This window comes from Poecilia reticulata, chromosome 2, assembly GCF_904066995.2.
Source record: "Poecilia reticulata chromosome 2, P_reticulata-male-v2, whole genome shotgun sequence".
In the NCBI taxonomy this organism is placed as follows: domain Eukaryota; kingdom Metazoa; phylum Chordata; class Actinopteri; order Cyprinodontiformes; family Poeciliidae; genus Poecilia; species Poecilia reticulata.
This window is the reverse complement of record NC_088831.1, coordinates 35328809-35344720: the sequence shown is the minus strand read 5'-3', so window position 1 is coordinate 35344720 and position 15912 is coordinate 35328809. Positions and strand designations below refer to the sequence as shown.

General features: G+C 40.1%; 1 protein-coding gene across 3 annotated transcripts in view; it reads left to right on the top strand.

The window, feature by feature from the left end:
- The window catches only part of LOC103461410 (E3 ubiquitin-protein ligase SH3RF3), a 121544-nt gene extending 107173 nt beyond the window's left edge, over nt 1-14371 (top strand). For all 3 annotated transcript variants that reach the window (XM_017302661.2, XM_008403716.3, XM_008403713.3), the window contains 3 exons: nt 785-1110; nt 5305-5678; nt 7371-14371. In XM_017302661.2, the coding sequence (XP_017158150.2) occupies nt 785-1110; nt 5305-5678; nt 7371-7539 (869 nt within the window). In that variant the 3' untranslated portion in view covers nt 7540-14371. The remainder of the gene's footprint in view (nt 1-784; nt 1111-5304; nt 5679-7370) is intronic.
- Nucleotides 14372-15912: the final 1541 nt, after the last annotated feature.

Below are 15912 nucleotides of genomic sequence, written 5' to 3'. Positions count from 1 at the left end.
TCTCGATTACAAAATTTAGTATGTGCATAGTTCTGGCATTTAGTGGTTTCATCACATGACCAGCTCACCTCTCTGAAGGATTTTTTTTTTTTTTAGTAGCCTGCTGCAGTATAGCAGAGCAGGTGGCTGGAAAACTCAACTGTTTTTGCCATTATCTTTATATGGATTTTTATTATTGAGTGACCTACTTAAGATTTTACAATTTAAGGGTTTAGATTTGTCTTTTAAATCAAATATGTTAGTAAGAATGTCAATAATAAGGGAATTTGACTAGGAAACTGACTTTCGGCCAGTTGGTTCAGCTTCTGAGACTCTTTTGTAATTCTTTGGTAGTTCTTTGTTGTCCTGTTTGCACATTTGTTTGGATTTCTTTAAATATGAACTAAAAAACCAAAAAAATGCACCGTAAGCACTGTACCAGCTTTTAACCATGATGTCAGTAGAATGATGCTAAGGTTTTATTCCTCTGACATATTTTGAACTAAATTTGCTTAGCTTTAGAGGTAGTTAATTTTTTTCTTTCTTTTTTCCTTTCTTGACTATATAATTGAAACCTTATTTTTGTTTTCCTGCTATTGTTGGTCACTGCAACACCTCTTACCTGAATGCACAGCAAATGTCCATAGAATTAAGTAGTGTTGATGTAAAGGTAATACATTCATAATGATTGTATCAGCAGATTGCTAGTCAGATCATTAAAACATGATTATGCTATTTTACACATTACTTTCCTGATTTCAGTGAATCTTAGTGTAACCCTTGCATTTGTTTTTGTTTTATTTAGTCCATAGTCCACCTGCTGGAAGTCCAGAGCGCCCCACTGTGTCCATCTCCCCACTGCGTCCTCAGAACTCCTCTCCCTCACGCTGTGCTGGCCAGTCGGGTCGTCCCCTCTCCATGGTGTCTCCAGGACCCAGCTTAGGCCCCTCCCCGCTCTCCTCCCCGGCTTCACGGCCCATCCTCCCCCTCTCCTCCCCTCTCTCTTGTCTCACACCTCCCAACGTCTCTGCTGTGTTTCTCAACGGTGAGCCGGCCAGTCCGCTGCAGCCGCCTTCTCCTGGTCCCTCCCACGCTCCCACCCAGGGTGCTCTAGCACCCAAAGTGGAGAAGGTAGGACTTCTGCCCGCTTGCAATTAAAGGGCAACTTCTCAGAATTATAAGTTATTGATTTTTCTTTTTGCCAGCAGCTAAGGGAAAGATTATTAAATATTGATGTTTTTGAAAAAAATGTCAAACTCTGAAATTGTTTATTCCTTTTTTTAACCTACATTCATTCATTACTGGCATGAATGTCCACTAATGAGGATGTAGAAAAAGAACAGTATTTAAAAAGGCAACACCTTCTGCTAATGTGACTTTTCTTGAATATACAGGATTGTGTTCCTCCTGTATATTCTGCCTCTTGTGATTTAATTAACTTGCCAAAGTCAAATTAGAAAAGGATTTTGAAAAATGTCTCCTTATCCTCCTTGTTTTTGTAGGTCTGTATTGTACAGGTTCTACATCTGCATGTGTGTATGCACTGCGTGTGCAGACTTGCTTAGTGTCATTTGCCCAGGGCTTTGGTACAACTGCTCAGCGGACCCTTGTGCACCAGCAGTGAAGGATGCCGCCGAAAGCTTGCATTTGTCTCGGCTCCATTTGTTTCACTGTTGGCTTCACGCGCTGGGACAGCTAATCTAACTACATGGCTGCCTGACAAACAGCTCATTGACTGTGGAACAGCATGCAGAGGCTTTGTTTACATCAGAGATGGCCTGGAATCTTCTTGTAAAAGCTCGACTCAGAGTTTTGTCCCACATTTTGATCATGTAAAAAAAAGAAACTAATAATAAAATATGTTGGCAATTCTTTAATCCTCCCACTTGAATCAGGAAAGGTCTGGAATTTAAGTATTTTTTCTGTAAACATTTGGAAGAAGAAGGATTAGTGTTTCAAGACTTTACTACTTGTTTCACTGTCAAAAAGCTATATCCACCCATCCAGAGTTCCCTCCACCCATTGTTTGCTCATCTGTCTAATCATTTGTCTGTCCATCCATCTGTCCATCCCAGGACCTTCTTTATCCAGTCAGCAGTGCAACAACATGCACCACTGTGCAGCCCTTTTTTTAAAAAGTCTTGAATTCAAACTTGAAATCTGAATTTTGCCTCCACCAAATCTCCCCAAGCATGCTATAATTATAAGAGTAACAGGTGTGCAAGTCAAACTCTTACAGTCCAGTTCATATTTTTGCTAGTTTGAACAGGACAAGACAGATATAACCAGGTCTGAAGTCATATTTCACTCGTGAGAAAATGACAAAGCAGCTATGCCGACACAGTTTAGGTTAAATCTGTGCTTGACACGCTGTCTGGAGCACAGCTGCCACTACAGACCATATCGGTCTGGATGCTGTACACTAGTTTCCAAAAAGACTGTACTCACAGGGCAGCTGCCAAGGAAAAAAGCTGTCGAGAGTGCTCAGAGGATTTCAGGTCCCGAAAAGTACAGGACATGCCAAGAAACATGTTGGAGATGGTTTAGATATTACTGGCCTTCGTTTCCATTTAAACAGAACTGTGTAGAACATATGTTTCCCCCTTCAACTTTTTAGTTTTCTCCAAATTAACTCGAAAATAGTTGTGAAATGCCACCATCTTGATCTTGAGACGTGTTAAGACACGAGGATATCATAATCCACTGAAACGGATCAGTTCTTCAGATTTTATTCCATTGTATTCCTGGATTTTACTTGGATTTCCTGTCGTTATCCAGCATCCGCTCCGCTAATTGTATCAACCCTGAGCTGTTTGCTCTAGATTCCCAAACACTAAGGTGAGACTTCATCTTATTCAGTGAAAAATACAAACGATTTCCTAGGGCACTGCTTTTAGCCACATGTCAAAATGTGTGCCTTGCTTTATGCATGAAAGAAAAAGCACAGGAACAAACGGCTGAAGCTGAATGATGGTGGGATAAGTTACATGTGAATTAATGCTGCTCTCTGGTGGTTTATTTGGAAACAGCGGCCATGGTGTGTGCTCTCTATAAATATATGTCCATAAACAGACATTTATAGAGAAGCGCACTGAATCACAAGAGGCAGATTAAGCCTTTAAGCCAGCAGATGAAAGAAGAGAGGGAGTGATTATTCACATTTTGTGCCATTTCAATCTACCTCCCTTCTTTTTCTTTTCCCTTCTGCTCGTCTCCTTTCTTGCCTTGAAAATCCCTCTTTCATTATTAAATCCAGCTCCCATCTTACCATTTTCTCCTTGTTTAGTGTTGTTTATTTCACTATCCTGTCCTCCATCTCTGAAATTAGCATTCAGTCTGTTATTTTTGCAGGAGGATAATGTGTGCTACCAAAGCTCTGAGCGGTTTTTTTTGTTTTTTGTTTTTTTTGGTGTGTGTGTGTGTGCGTGTGTGTGTGTGTGTGTGTGTGCGTGCGTGCGTGCGTGCGTGCGTGCGTGCGTGCGTGCGCACGCATGTTTTACTACCTTGCCACACTCTTAACAGCTGCTCATTATTCCAACTGTGATCTATAAAAGATTTATGTTTGATAAAGAGACTAAAGGTAGGAGACACTAAGATGTCCATATTTGGAGAAAAGCACATATTTTCGGAGGGAATGCTCTTCAAAGATAGCAGAGAAAGCTATCTTTGGAGAGCAGGGGATGCAGTTGGCTTTTGGTAGTAATCCTGCTGAGTCTAAATGTTTTCACACTCTCTCTTAGTGCTTTGTTGAGCGCTTGTTTCTGTGCCATCCCTCCTCTGTGCTAAGGCTGCACTTGAGGAATGTGGCTTGTTTGCAGTGATGCTTTTTGTTTTGGTTTTCTTCAGCCTTGCTGTGTGGGTTGTTTTAACAGGAACTTGGGGAGAATGCCAAGTCCTGACATCAGAGTAGTTGATATGGCTGTTTGTTCTGTGTCTGACAGATGAATGTATCAGCTAATTTTGCTTCAACAATTGTTACCATGACTGTGTAATGAATGTCAGTCAAAGAAATGATCTGTAAAATATTGCTTGGGAGACCATCAAGCTAAAATATTTCTGCAAAAAATTTCCCCCTCTGGTCACTCTGGTCACCAGCCAGCAACAATAAACCTATTTGTGCTTGTAGACGCGTTTCGTATCGTATAGTTTCCTGTCTTACTGTTTTTAGGAAAGAATGAATCCAGACTAGAGAGGCATTCCTTTCCATGCATTCCTGATGTTTCTGAAAAGCTTTGACATGCTGGCTCTGTTTTTATCCTATTCCCATGCCCTCTTAACTTTAAGACATGGTTTTAATATTGTAACTCAAAAGACCAAATTATTTTGAGAAGTCAATATAAACTGGCACTATTAGCAACCAGAATTACCCTGTGTATTTCTTACAAAACACAGATCTTACATTTATAAAAGGACGGAAATCAGCATTTCTAAATCCAGTATCTGCCATAATGCTAAATAAAAGCTCAAAAGAATTAACATATACAGTTGAAACCAGAAGTTTGCATACATCAAATAAAAAGACATAGACTTTCTTTTCTCGCTGCCTGAAATTACATCAAACCAAACTCCTTTTGTTTAAGGTCAGTTAAAATGACCAAGATTATTTCTACTTACTAAATGCCACAATAATAAGAGAGAGAATCTGTCAGAAACGTATTTATTGATGTCTTCAATATCAGAAGTTTACATACCGTATTTTCCGCACTATAAGGCGCACCTAAAAACCTTCAATTTCATCAAAAGCCGACAGTGCGCCTTATAATCCGGTGCGCCTTATATATGGGCCAATATTGAGCCACAACAGCTCTAGCAACTACGGTAAGCAGCCGCCGACTTCATTTTTCCCCGTAGAAGAAGAAGTGCGCGGTGCATGCTGGGATAGTTGTCAGAACGCTGGTTTGTTAATAAAGTTTGATAATACATTTAAAGCCAGGGGGGAGGGTGGGGAAAGAGAGAGACTGCGGCGGCAGCGTGTCAGTTGGTCTGTGTTACACAGAAAGCAGTTGGGCACAATATCGCAACACCAACACCGTGAGTGAAACAACAACTGGGGCAGCCTACTATATAAAGTACTCGGGGACCACTTCTTTACAAATGTGGATGTGTAATAATAGAGTACGGAACAAATTGGCAACCCAAACTGAAGCGCCTATTCTGTACACCTTATAATGCGGTGCACCTTATATATGGAAAAAGTTTTAAAATAGGCCATTCATTGAAGGTGCGCCTTATAATCTGGTGCGCCTTATATTGCGGATCTTTGTGTAAAGCTTCCACCTCTTACTGTACATTTCCCTCTCTCTGTCCTTATCTGTCCATCCTCAGAAGGAGAGAAAAGCAGCAGGCTTGCTAAAGCTCTTGTCAGGGGCTGCGGCCAAAAAGAAACCACGCTCACCGCCGTCCTCTCCACCCACACACGACCCCTCGCAGGCAGGCCAGGGGGCCGGGGCCACAGAGCCAACCCACCACCCTCACCACCTTCACCACCACGGCCGCTCGGGTTCCTGTCCGATGGCGTCTCAGGGCCGAGCCGGCTCGTGCCCAATCGAGAGTGATATGCCAGGGGCAATAGGGCTGGAGCCGCTGCACAGGAAGTCCGGTTCCCTGGATACCAACTTCCCCATGTCGCCCCCAGCAACACGTGCTGGCAGCGCCCTAATGGTCCTCCGACCTGAGCCCAAACCTTTGTCAAGAGAGAGGTAGGTCTGGGAAAACTGTGCCTCTATAGGTGCAGGCAAGAGCAGATACCACCAGCTTTTAAAAACTTGCTTATTAGGCCACATCTGCAAACAATAGGAAGTATTTTCTGAAAGTGTTGTAGAATTTTTGGATGGAGGATTTTGGCAGCAGGATGTAAAGTAGTCCTGAGAGAGTGAGTAATCACTAAAGCATGAGCAGTGACTCTGAAAACAATCTGAGCCACCCAGAGGCATTTCTGGGACCAATAACTCTCTTCTGTCTAGATTAAAAATATGACTAAGGTTTTATGGATGAGACAGTTTTAAATTGCCTTGGAAATGCATTTCTTCTCCTTGGATTTTTTATTTTTGTCAAGTTTTCAAAAGTTCTATGTATTTTTATGGTATCTTTTTTGGTTATGCACAAACACAAAAAAGTGCATAATTGTAAGGTGACAATCAAGTTGTGAAGTGAAAAATCACTCAATACTTTGTTACACAACCTTTGATTGAAAGCACAGCTGCAAGTCTTTTGTTTTTTCCAGTTTTGCACATCCACAGACTCACCCTGATATGAATATGCTTTGATGTAAATCATCATCATGCTTTGTCCTTGTAGAAAATGAACCTCAACATGGTGTCTTCCGATTGGATAGTGTTTAACTTCATTCATCTCTACATCCTTCCTAACAAGCTTTACTGTTCCTGCTCAAGAAAATCCTACCTTAAACATTATCCTATTTCACAGTAGTTCACCATACATAGAGAGTGCTGTTACAGAAAGTTACATTTTGGTCTTTTTCACAAGTTTTTGTGTGTTATATGGTCTGTGGTGGATGTTACTTTCTAATTGCTTTTAGTTTTCAACAATAGCTTTTTTTCATTCAATTCTTATATAAATACAAGATGCACAAACAGGTATATCCTGTCAACAGATTCCCTGCAGCTCCTCCATTGTTACCATGGTCACTATAGCTGCTTCTGTAATTAATGAGCTCTTGGCTGCTGTGTCCTTCATGGTGCTGTTTGCTTACTATTGTTCTCTAACAAGCCTCTGTAGCATTTAAATTACACAAGAGCACCTAATTTCATATTTTGGTTACATCTGAAAGAATTTGGTTGTAAAAAATTTTATTTCTGCAACCAGAGAGTACTGAATTCAAAAACATGCCACACTTGTTCTCTGTAAAATAAAAAACGCAAGAAATGTGTCTCTCTTTCCCTCCACTTCACAGTTATTCTCTACTTTGTGTTGCATGATACGCGTACTACTTCCGTCTTTGTAGTTGTAAAATTTCTAGAACTGACCAAGATAACATGCAATGCTAACATAAAGCATATGTCCTTTACTTTTACCAAACCTGTTCTCTAAAACACATAATCTTACACACAGAGGCTTTTTTGCCTCTAGAGAAACACACAATTGCAGGGACTTATGTCACATTACATTGGGGAGGAATGAGGCATTTAATAGTAGAATATATCATTACTGTCAGCAGCAGGCTACTGTAGAAAGAGCTGAATGGTTGCTTTTCTCAGGAGAGAATGCCTGCTGTATAATGGAAGGAGTGCGTACAAACATTTAGCATATTTGGTAATCAAAGTCAAATATCAGAAAATACTTTGGTGGGAATATTTTACCAGAACTAGCTAAAACATTCTAAATGTAGTAAAAAAAAAAAAAAAAAGTTTTGTTTTGTTTTGTCTTGGCAGGTATCGTGTGGTCGTTCCTTACCCGCCTCAGAGTGAGGCGGAGATTGAACTGCGGGAAGGAGACGTGGTGTTTGTTCACAAGAAGAGGGAAGACGGGTGGTACAAAGGCACCCTGCAGAGGACGGGACAGACCGGCTTGTTTCCCGGCAGCTTCGTCGAGAGCTTCTAAGCTCCAAGAACGGGACAAAAGAGTTTAACCCCGCCTCTGAGTCACACACACAAAAATATTTCACACAAACACAAGCAGCATCTACACGGAGGTTGGGCTGATATTGGTTTCACAGATTCTTTTATTTCTTTACTGGATCAAAATTCATGAAATTTTATGTTTCATTTTCTAACCTGCCTTAAGAAACTAGCTCTTCAACAGTGGAAGGAAAAATAATTTCAAAATGTTCTGTTTTTAAACATATCGAGCAATATACAAGTTTTAAATTAATTGTGGTTTGAAGCAGCCACAGATCACAACTGTTGTCTACAACTTTCTGAAATCCAGATTAGTCCAACCAATTCACACACACTTCACTAAGCACATGCAGCCCCTTACACAATTATTAGGACCCCTGGTATAACATGTAGAAAGTCTTAAAATGAATCTATTCTTTTACTGCAGAAGCATAATCTCACACTGAAAAATGTACCTGAATTAGAGCACATTCATTCGGTTTACTGATCACACCGTGTGCAACAACCACATCTACAGATAGTTTGTACAATACTGTCCCCAATGTTTCTTGATGGTTGTTGGCTAGATCTTTGCTGAAAAACAGTTTAACCTCGGTACCTGTTCAGAAAACTTAAAATGTCACCTCTGAACAGTTTAAAAAGATAGTATACCATATATTTCTAAATCAACACAGAAATAGTTAGCCACTCTTTTTCTTGCTATCCCCATCTCCAGGCCAGATAGGTTTTTATTTTACTCTAAAAAAAATATCTACCCAATCTAAAAGTTGGCTTTTTAATTGTGAGATGATCCTACTGCAACAAAAGATACATTCATTTAAAGGCTTACTACACTTATTTACGAGGGCTGCCAATAATTGTGGAGGTCAACTGTAGGACATGGCTTTAAACCAGCCCAGCCTCCCAGATGGAGTTTACCTACAACTCGTGCTCCGAAGCTACTGAAGGCACAGACTCTAAGAGCACAGAACGATGAGCCATGCCTCCCAGATCTCCTGTTTGGCGTTGTCCACCAGCAAACATTAGCACAAAATTTATTAGCTCTGTTTTTCCACTGAGACCTCAGAACTTGAATCCGGGTGCTTTCTTCATTTGAGGAGTAAACATTTACAGGCAGGCGGTGAGGGAAGTGCGCAAGCCTGCACTCCAGGATCTTCTCGTCTACTCTGTGACAGCAAACACACGTTTGGTTTCAGCCCAGTATATGTTGACAATGCATGTAGCATTATTATGTTTCTTTTTATATGTTGTAATAGGTGTTTGTGTTGTCCTGCTGTGATGATCTGTCACAACATTTTATTTAAAGAAGAAAAAAAAATGGCAGAATTAGGACATCCATTTTTCTATTTATATGTCTTACATGACTGAGAAAATATTGAACTTTTATTACTTTTTGGCTCTCAAACTTCAATTTAATTTGAACTGACTGGCTTGTTGAATGTAAAAAGAAACAGGAAGTCACAACAAAATGCTTCTACAGACTGTTTTATAGAGTTGTTTTTGAACTTTGGTATGAGAATAGACACAGAAGAAATGCACTTGGTGATATTTGTTACAACTTGCCTCCATACTTGCATATACAGTATTTGAGCACATCAAGGGATTTTATTTTATTTTTTACTTCTGCTTGTCTTTTTAAGCAAGATTTTTCTACAAGCAGGCACAAAGTAGTTCGGTACAATAAAAAGGTTTAAATAAGTTCAATTTTCAAAATACTTGGAGGTGACTTCACCCTTTTCCGTCAGACAGTCATTAACACCTTCCACAAAGAGCCACAAAAGCTTCTTTCTAAAGAGGGCTAGCAGTTCACATAGTGCTGTCTCCAGGCATAGTAAAGAAAAGTAGAGTGGAAGAAAAAAAACAGAAAATAGAAAATCAAATTCTAAAGCCCAGATTCTCATAAAAGTTGCTTTTTATATTAGAAATGATTAACACACAAATGTAAGCCTTATTCTATGATGAATGTTCATACACCGTACAGTAAGAGTCGATACCTGGTCGGACACACTTCTGCATTAATTACTGTGTTGTGTCCTGGATTTGATGAGACTGTTCTTCTGCTAAGTTGTTAAAAAAGCTCTCACCAACAGCACAAACATTATTTATGAAGCTCAGGTCAGGTCCTTCCACTCAACCTTTTCTATTTAGATGTTTGGATGAAGCATTCTGTGAACACTCATTTTCTTTAGGAAGGAGCTTTTGTGGCTTTAACTCCCTGTGGAGGGTGTCAGTGAATATCTGTCATTGGTCTTGTGTAATATTCAATTTTCTAATAAACCTAATTAGGTTTTTTTTTAATTAGTTTTAAGCCATAATAATGGAAATTAAAGTGAAACAAAATAATTTAGATGTCATTTTATCTGACATGAATCCATATAATATGAATTTTACCTCAGTAATATTAACGATTCTCTAATTTATTGAAATTCATCCATAGAACAGACTTTTTCTTGAAAACCTGGTAACGTTTTTAATCTGACTGCAGCAACATTGTTCCAACACAAGAGAGGAGAACCTGGATCTTGTCTAGTTTCCGTTTTATTCATATTAATCTTTTTCTTCCTGAAAAAGCACAGCAAAGCTCTGACTGTGACTGTGAACAACAGGTCAGCAGCCAAATTGTTGGATTTTTTTTTAATTTCAGCCGAAGCACAAACAGCTATCAGACAAGTGCACAAGTAGAAATCTCTTTCTCTGACAAGCACACAAGGGTCTAACTGACACTATCCAGATCAACAGATTGGTTTACATCGCATAGAAAAGCTGAAAGAAAGTGACCTTTGGCTGTTGTTGTTTTTTATATACATTTTCCTGCATTTTTAGGATAGTTTAAGTGTTTTGTGTGTTATTTGTGAAATGTAGAGCTGACCAAACTTTAAAGACTTTTTTGTTGTATTTTTTTTTTATTTATAATTTTTTTTCAAAGCACATATTTCAACTTGAGTCCTCCGTTTATGCTGTTGCTTCCACTCGCTTTATCTATAGATCATTTCTAGTAAGTTAACTTTAAGCCTCATATGTATGTGATCGTTAGTCACCTTATTTATCTGTTTCACTTGTAAACAGATTTAACAAATGTATTACATCAGTTAAATTATTGTCAGGACTGCTTACAGGCTTCATCACATCCAAAAATTTTAATTTTAACTTTTCGTCCAAAACCTTCCGAGGAATATTTGTATTTTTTTTTCCAGAAAAGAGCAGGTAAACTAAAACACAGCGTCCTTCAAATCTTCACAATAAGAGCCTTAAACCTGCGTTCTTATCTTGTCACATAAAGTTAATGAAAATACCCTACAAGCTGTGTGTTAAAATCTACACATAATAATCACGGTAAAGTTTCTCGCAATATTAAATTCTTATTACTGTTACCCTGCATGAGACATGACAACGTGACTTTTATTGTTTGTGGAGGATTCGTGAAACATTTTGGGTGCACCTAAATGTTGCCGATGGTGATGCTTGTGGCTAATTGTTTGGTGCACATGTAAGCACAGCTCTGACTTTGTATCGAACAAATTCATAAATGCTGAAACCAACCAACAGGACATGGACAAGCCTTGCAAAAGCAAGCACAAAGCAAAAACAGCACAGACAAAGAAAACCCCTAAGCTAAAAGAACAGTTTTTTTTTAAATGAAAGATAATTGATTGGAATCCACAAGAAAATGATTCATCTGGATGTTCCCATGCAGGGAATCCTCAGAGGAAAACAGAATTATTCTTAAGATGAAATTATTTTCTTCCAACTAGGCGTGGGCTGTTTATGGTCAAGGTATGCCAATGTTTTCAAAAAGGATAAAAACGTTCATAAAATTTTATTCACGCATCTATCCATTATATTCCGCTTAGCGAAGATCAGGTCGCACAGGTAACAGGTCCACAAGGGAAATCCAGACATCTCTGGACCTACAGACACTCTCCAGGCCCCTCCTGGGACCCCAAGGCATTTCCAGCCCAGGAAATATGTAGGGTACGTAGTCCGTCCAGCGAGTTTGGGTTGTGCTCTGGGGACCCATTACAGATCCCAGTGGGTTGTCTTTAAAAACCTCCAAACAGAGACACCCAGGAGACATCATGGTACGATAATCAAGCCACCTGAGCTGACTGCTTTCAATGCAGAGGACCAGCGTCTGTCCTGATAGAACTTTCTCACCCTGTCTGTAAGCTTGAGTTTAGTCACTTAATCACAGGAAGATCATTTCAGCTGCTTCTGTCTAGAATCTCTTTCTGTCGGTCGTGATTCACCTCTCATGACAATGGGGAGCACAAACAGTCTGAGCGCTTCCCTGTTTGACTCAGTGATTTCTCCAACCCATCAGACCACAGCATTGCCAGCATTACTGCTCATGAGGCCAAAATCTGTCTGTCTCTCTTACAACCCATCCTGCCATCATTTAAGAACAAGAAACCTTTTTTTTTTTTAAAGCATATTAAATGTTCCTTTGGTGCAAAGCTATGTTAATAAGGTGCCAGAAAATGCTTTGAAGGGGGCAAAGTTTCCTCTGGCTGTATGGAGCACAGAGGAATGCAGACTCATACAGTTTTCCGTCACTTACAAGAAACGCAAATTCTTCATTTCTTGAAATATTTCTTGTCCCAGAATCACGAACAGTCATGGTATGGAAACTCAAAGAGCTGCACCCTGTTTTACTCTTGGTAAGCTAGGAGTGGCGTACTAGCAGTCCACAAGGCCTGATCAGATAGCCTGACTAATTTACCAGCAAATTTAAATGAAGTGCACGATTTCAAAAACACATATTCTGTCCAGTTGACATTCTCAATAAATAAACAGTATTATATGTTTACTGTTACTTTAATAATACTACAATAACAGCAGTAAGAACGTTTGTTTTCTAGGTTACAAAGAAAAGCCACTCGACCATGTTGAGACATTCGTGTTTGTTGTGTGCTAACATTGCAGTATTGTTACTGAAGGTTTGGTATTGTGAGAACCTGGTACCGGCTCATCCCCGTGTGCAGCAGGTCCCAGCTCGCATGTATCCGGACTGCATTCAACTTTTTAGATTCGGCATTGAATTTATCCACTGTTAAATTAACTTTAATGTGTTTTTGTTTTTTTTATTGCGCAAGCTCAAATTTGTTATCTGTATGAGTGTCGCTAGGGCTTCTTTGTTCAGTGAGTAAAAAGGTGCGTATTTATCTCCAGAAATTAGCAAAAGAGGGAGTCACTATGAAACTTTTGGGTATAAGTTCTTGGAAAAGTCGGACTTAGCATATCTCCATTGGCCTTTGAAACCTGTCAGTCAAACCTTAGTGCCTACAAATGTCACACAAATACATGGTGTTTATTCTAGTCAGACCAGTGCCCTCTTTCCATGCTTCTTTGTATACAAGTGTCAGTAAGGCAAGCCTGCGGGTTCATTTGTAGTCCTCTCTGTTTTGTTGGGCCCGATTACAGCAACCAGCAGATCCCAAAACAGCTCTGCACTGGTCTCACGTGAGCTTTTCTTTGTCTCTTTGTGGGCTTGCTGACTCAAGAACTCAAATATATATTGTTTCCAATTTAAAAGAACAAAAAAAAAAACAGCCTCTTATTTGTGTTGGAGATTATTGAATCTCAGAAGTGTGTGTTTTATTTTTATTTCCCTTGGGGGTCGCTTTTCTTTGGGGGGGGAGAAAAAAAAACGTTTACAGCTGTCAAAATGTCAGGAATAAAACCACTGCACAGTGGTCACTTTAGATATAACTTGAAGCGCCAGTTTTTCAAAAGTTTTTGTGTGTGTTTGTATTTTTAATTATGTGATCTAAGGTTGTCATTCGCCTCACAGCTTCCTGGTTGCATAAATGAACTAGCTGAAAAATTGCAGTGAGGGCTTCAGAAATTAAAAATTTGGGTCATTCTTTCGAGGTGTAAGCATTATTTGGATTGACTGAGGCACAATACTAGCACTCAGTTGTCTTGGAGCACTATTCACAGCCCTGAAAACTCAAACAATGTATTTTATTGAGATTTGATGTGATGGATCAAGGTATCATGGCACATTCTGCTGATTTGTATTTGCCAAAAGCCTATGAATCCTTATTCTTGTAGAGTCACTGTTGGCTATAATTACAGCTGCAACACATTTCTGATTTATATTTGTAAAAAAAAACATTTATCATTAGCCCTCAACTTCATAATTATGTCCGATTTTGTCTTCGGTGTATCACAAAAAAAAAAAAAAATCCCAATAAGAAACGGAAGTGTTTGTGGTTGTGGGAACCTGAATGGGTTTTCTGATAACCATTTTTGAGCCCAAACGCTTTTTGTGACGCTGTCAAGTTATCTACCAGGAAGCTTGAGTTCCCGATCTGCCATTTTGTATTAAACGCCATATTTGTTCTTACAGATACTTGAGAGAGCCTGTGCGTGTGTGCGTGCGTGTGTGCGTGCGTGTGTGTGTGCGTGTGTGTGTGTGTGTGTGTGTGTGAATGCAAAGCGGGAGGACGGAGGCTTCTGTATGTAGCTCTTTACACTAAAAAGAAACTCTATGACAAAGCGTGGTGCAACACGGACACTCATGCCTCTTCAGGACTGACTCGTGGTGAAAACTGTTGGTACTGTGGGTGAAACAGAGAGAACAACAAAAAAAAAGATTATATATAGATATATGATTCTATATTGTCCAGAATATTTATAGGCCTTTTGTGCCATTGCAGTCATGCTCTGGACTGACACCGTCCAGCGCTTTCTACCATGTGATCATTATACATCGTCTTGTACCGATGACCCGTGGTTGATATGATTGTTTTTGTTTGTTTTTTTCATGTCAAGTGCATTTTTCGCAATAAATGCCTTTGTTTTCACATTTATTCCCCTTGTGTTTGTTTTGTTTCGCTGCCATTTTAACCGCCTGCAGCTCTTTAAAACGCAGTATGATTTGAAGCAACCCTCATTTGTGTGCTCTGATATAAAAACAAACACATTACCTGTATTGCGCCGTTTGAGTTTGGCCCCTCTGAGGATTCATCCTGAGAATCATCTCCTGCTCTAATTAGAACCATCTCCACACACAGTGAGCTCGTTACGAGCAACGCTGCAGGTATAGTTGTCTCACAGAGCGTTATTGTCCTCATCAGTGCAGACATGCCGGTGATGGATGCCTGTTTTGGCCTCTCTCTCCTCCACCCCCCTCCCGTCTTCTCTCGTCTATATCCTCCCCTTGTCTTATCGCGCCCCTCTTCTTCTTCTCCAACCAAACACTGACATGGATGAGGTGTGTAAATTGGCAATTTCAGAGCATCTCCAGCACAACCCCCCCTCGTGACATGACAACCTCATCTACCTACAAGTCGAGGCCGTCTTCGATCATCACCTCCATTTGCATTTAGAGTGACTGGCAAAAAGGTTGCCGGGGGTACGTGTGTGTGTGTGTGTGTGTGTGTGTGTGTGTGTGTGTGTGTGTGTGTGTGTGTGTGTGTGTGTGTGTGTGTGCGCGTGTGTGTGTGTGTGTGTGTGTGTGTGTGTGTGTGCGTGTGTGTGTGTGTGTGTGTGTGCGCGCGCGCCTGGATTTATGCTCATTCAGGAAAAACTTTGACTTTCAACGCAGATATTTTATATTTGAGGTGAGCGGGCGGCTAATTTAGATTTTCCGCAGAGCCGAGATAGTGTTCGCCTTCTCCTGGAATAAACCTTGCGCTCTTGCTCACAAACAGGCCTTTGCTGTGCTTTTGGCTCAGAGAAAAGCTTCTCTCTCCTCTGGGTGTCCTCGTCTCTGCCTAACGATAATAGCGGGGTTGCCACAGGCTCCTGCAGGGAATCAATCAGCGTTCCTCAGCTTTTACGCCAAGCCCGTCTGTCCACCTGTCTGCTTGCTGGCATTTAAGTCATTTGAAGGGCAACGGAGCCGGAGGGTGAGACACTGCAGCGTTACAAAACCCTCACGCACAAAACAAGATAATCCTTCTGTAAATGTGTGTGCTTATAAAAAAGTGAAGAGGTGGGAAAGGGAAAGCTTCTTTAGCCCTTTACAGCAAAAGGGAAACCAAGAATCCTCCTGACACATGCGGGGCATGTCAGCTTTTGAAATAACTCATTTTCTATCAGAATGATGCTTTTTATCCTTAGGGATAAATACCATATAACTGATTAGTAATCTTGTTTTTATTTCAAAAACCAACACAATTGTAGACTCCATTTTATGTATGTCTGCAGTATTTTTTTCCCCTGACATTTATGTAAGATTTGGGATAAAACATTGACCTTTTAGTGCCGTTATTGGGTTTTATTGGGTTTCATCTGTCAAGAAAACATGACATGGAAGTTAGGATCTGAGTTGGGATTGTGGTCAAGTGTCAGATTGATGGATTTCTTTTTGGATTCTGGACTAATCATCTCTTCTGTTTTTAAAGAT